The sequence below is a fragment of the Sinocyclocheilus rhinocerous genome, unplaced genomic scaffold (genome assembly GCF_001515625.1).
Source record: "Sinocyclocheilus rhinocerous isolate Xijiao unplaced genomic scaffold, SAMN03320098_v1.1 scaffold730, whole genome shotgun sequence".
Lineage (NCBI taxonomy): Eukaryota > Metazoa > Chordata > Actinopteri > Cypriniformes > Cyprinidae > Sinocyclocheilus > Sinocyclocheilus rhinocerous.
Window position 1 is genome coordinate 9965 of NW_015670605.1, and position 2728 is coordinate 12692.

Sequence of the window (2728 nt, forward strand, 5' to 3'; positions counted from 1 at the left end):
ATGACTAAAGTTCTATCATTAAATAATATTGATTATCATATTATAATGCTTGACTGACTTATATGACTGATGTTAAGTTAAAATATCTTTCAGATATTTATATAACTGCCATTTTACAAACACACACACACATACATACATATACATATATGTTTGTAAAATGGCACAGTTTTATAAATATCTGAAACTGTACTCTATATATATATATATTTATTTAATTATAATTTTTTTTATCAGTCTGGCGAGTAAACAAAAAACTTTACTAGCCAATGGCGATTCAAATGCCAAGGTGTCCGTAGAGGGCTGGTCTCAAGACCATTCAGATAAGCTCTCTTCTCTGCTCACTCAGGGTACCGCTGCGCTCACCTGCAGTCATGAATGCAGTGATGGACAGCTGTCTTTCCTCCGTCGACAGCTGTTTGAATTTCATGTGATCTCTCATTGTGGTGGTGATATTATGATGACTCAGTTTGACTGATTCATTTGATCAAAAGTAATTCCATTTTGTAAGATCATTTAGAAAGATAATTTTGATCAAAGTAATTCCAAACTTCGCGAGGCAGACAACGACATTCTGTGATCGAATACAATCGACTTGTTAACGCGCTCCACAGCGCCAACCAGTTCATTTAGTTATAACGGACTTTTAGTTTGCGTGCTTAGGATTTATCATGGATTCCCTGCATTTATGGCCAGCAAGGCAACAAGTAGTAAAATTCGAATAGTGTTTTTATTTTTCGAATAATAATTAGATTGAATATTTGACTATTTGTGCACACCCCTACTTTCAAGTGTGTGATACAACCATGTATAAAAACACATTCCCTTTGAATCTAGAGTTCATGATTCATGAAGTTGCTTGGTTGCGGTCATCTTTAAAATGCTGAAAAAAAAAGAAAAAAAAAACCTATGTAGCCTCTTTGTTCTTGGCTGTTAAAGGTGCAGTAAGCAATTTCTGAGAAACACTATTGAAAGTGGATCAGACCGAACACTAAAACATACTTTCAGCCAATCACCAATAAGCGGCATGTCCACTCATGATGGAGGAGGTGCCTGTGCTGCATAACATATGTGAATTTGGAGGCAGAGCCATCAAGATAAAGGTGTGATCCTTTTGGGTAGGGGCCTTTTTGTTTTAATGACTTCAAATATCAACCGTGTTATCCAGAAATCTCTTACTGCACCTTTAAAAACTTTCATGAAACCTGATATATCCAATTTTATATTGAGATTTAAAATCAGGCAATAAAAGGTTAGAAGGAAATACAAATCGCTTCGCATTGCATCTCTACCTCTTCTCATTAGTTTCCACGTCTCTGGATCTCTGCTTTGCCACAAGTTTCGCCATCCTCTTGGCTTTATTTTTCTGTCGATTGGACATGCCTGGACGAAACTCAGAATCTATGAGCTCTGCAGCTGGCTGAAGAAGAGAACACAAAACTGAACATTTTAACACGATAAGGGCCTCACCTCCACTAATGTGAGCCTTAAAACTCTAAGCTTTGAAGCGTTTGGCATTTGTAAGAGATTGCAGCACCACTCACCAAATGGTTGCGTGAGAATTGACATCCCAGGTTTTTACCAGGCTGTGATCTGTTGGTACTGGAAGCACAAGCGTCCTCCAGGTCCTCATCATTAAATAGCTCCTCTGTGTCCATGCCGATCGCAGCACCCATATCCAATCCCAACTTCTTCTGTAACTGCTTTCTCTGCCGGGCCAAACGCTCCTTGGGATCTGTCTCACCTAAAGAACAAAATGCAATCATCACTGAGAACAGCAAAACAAAAGTCATCACCAACTAGGGTGTTCTAGTTGTTAGCTTTGAGGTCCAAGTCAAAACTATCTAAAATATTATGGTTTCTCAATATCACCCATTTTAGTGTCCACCAGATCACTTGCGTAGAAAAGTAATAGCACCCCTCAATGAGGTATCATTCATGTCCACAGCACAAATGGTGCAGAACAAACACCACTTATGAATTGGAAAAATCAACGTGTGCATGGACAGATGGAGATGACAAAACACACTTCCAAGGGCTCGCAAAATCGCTAGCCCGACGTCCCGGGGCTATCTTGTTTTCCAGTCGGGCTACAAAAATGTATCACCACTCTGCCCGACGGGCTATCTTAAATGCAGATCTCCCGCGGGTCCTTAAAAACTCCTTAAGTGAGTTGTATCATACTTGAGGCCATACAAAGTTTTAAATACTTTAAATGGTATAAGAAATGTCTTAATTATAATTTCAAGAGGTCTTACAGTTGGGGGCGGAAAGACAAGAGTCGCGATACGGCTGGATTAAACTTCAAAAGGCAATGACGTCATTGAATAAATATGAGCGCTACATGTTTCAAGTCAAAAAGCGGTGCGGAAGCGGTTCTTGTTGTTTATGGTCAGATCAATGCAAATATCAACTCATGTTTTTACGCAGCAAACACAGAGTTGTAAATGAGAAAGAAGTTAATGTGCCTTCTAAAAATCTAAACAATTAAGACAGTAATATTTATCCGTTTTAAATTGACAATTTATATGCTTGATTTATCCCTTTGCATAAAAATAGTCTAAAGGCTGAAATGCTGTTGTATAAGATTTTTGTTTTTTGTGAAAACCTGTATCTGAACTGTAAATCATGTAATTTTATAGCTCAGTACTGTATGTTACCGCAGACATTGTCCAACCCCATTCATACTGTGTTCATTTTATTTGTGCAGCTCTTAAAATGGGTCATA

General features: G+C 38.2%; 1 protein-coding gene across 1 annotated transcript in view; it reads right to left on the reverse strand.

Annotated features, from left to right (window-relative positions):
• The window catches only part of LOC107734256 (TATA-binding protein-associated factor 172-like), an 11744-nt gene extending 9868 nt beyond the window's left edge, over window positions 1–1876 (reverse strand). Inside the window, exons 1-3 of the mRNA XM_016546170.1 lie at window positions 1873–1876; window positions 1545–1744; window positions 1293–1420 (exon numbers count right to left, since the gene is read on the reverse strand). Of these exons, the coding sequence (XP_016401656.1) occupies window positions 1293–1420; window positions 1545–1744; window positions 1873–1876 (332 nt within the window). The remainder of the gene's footprint in view (window positions 1–1292; window positions 1421–1544; window positions 1745–1872) is intronic.
• Window positions 1877–2728: the final 852 nt, after the last annotated feature.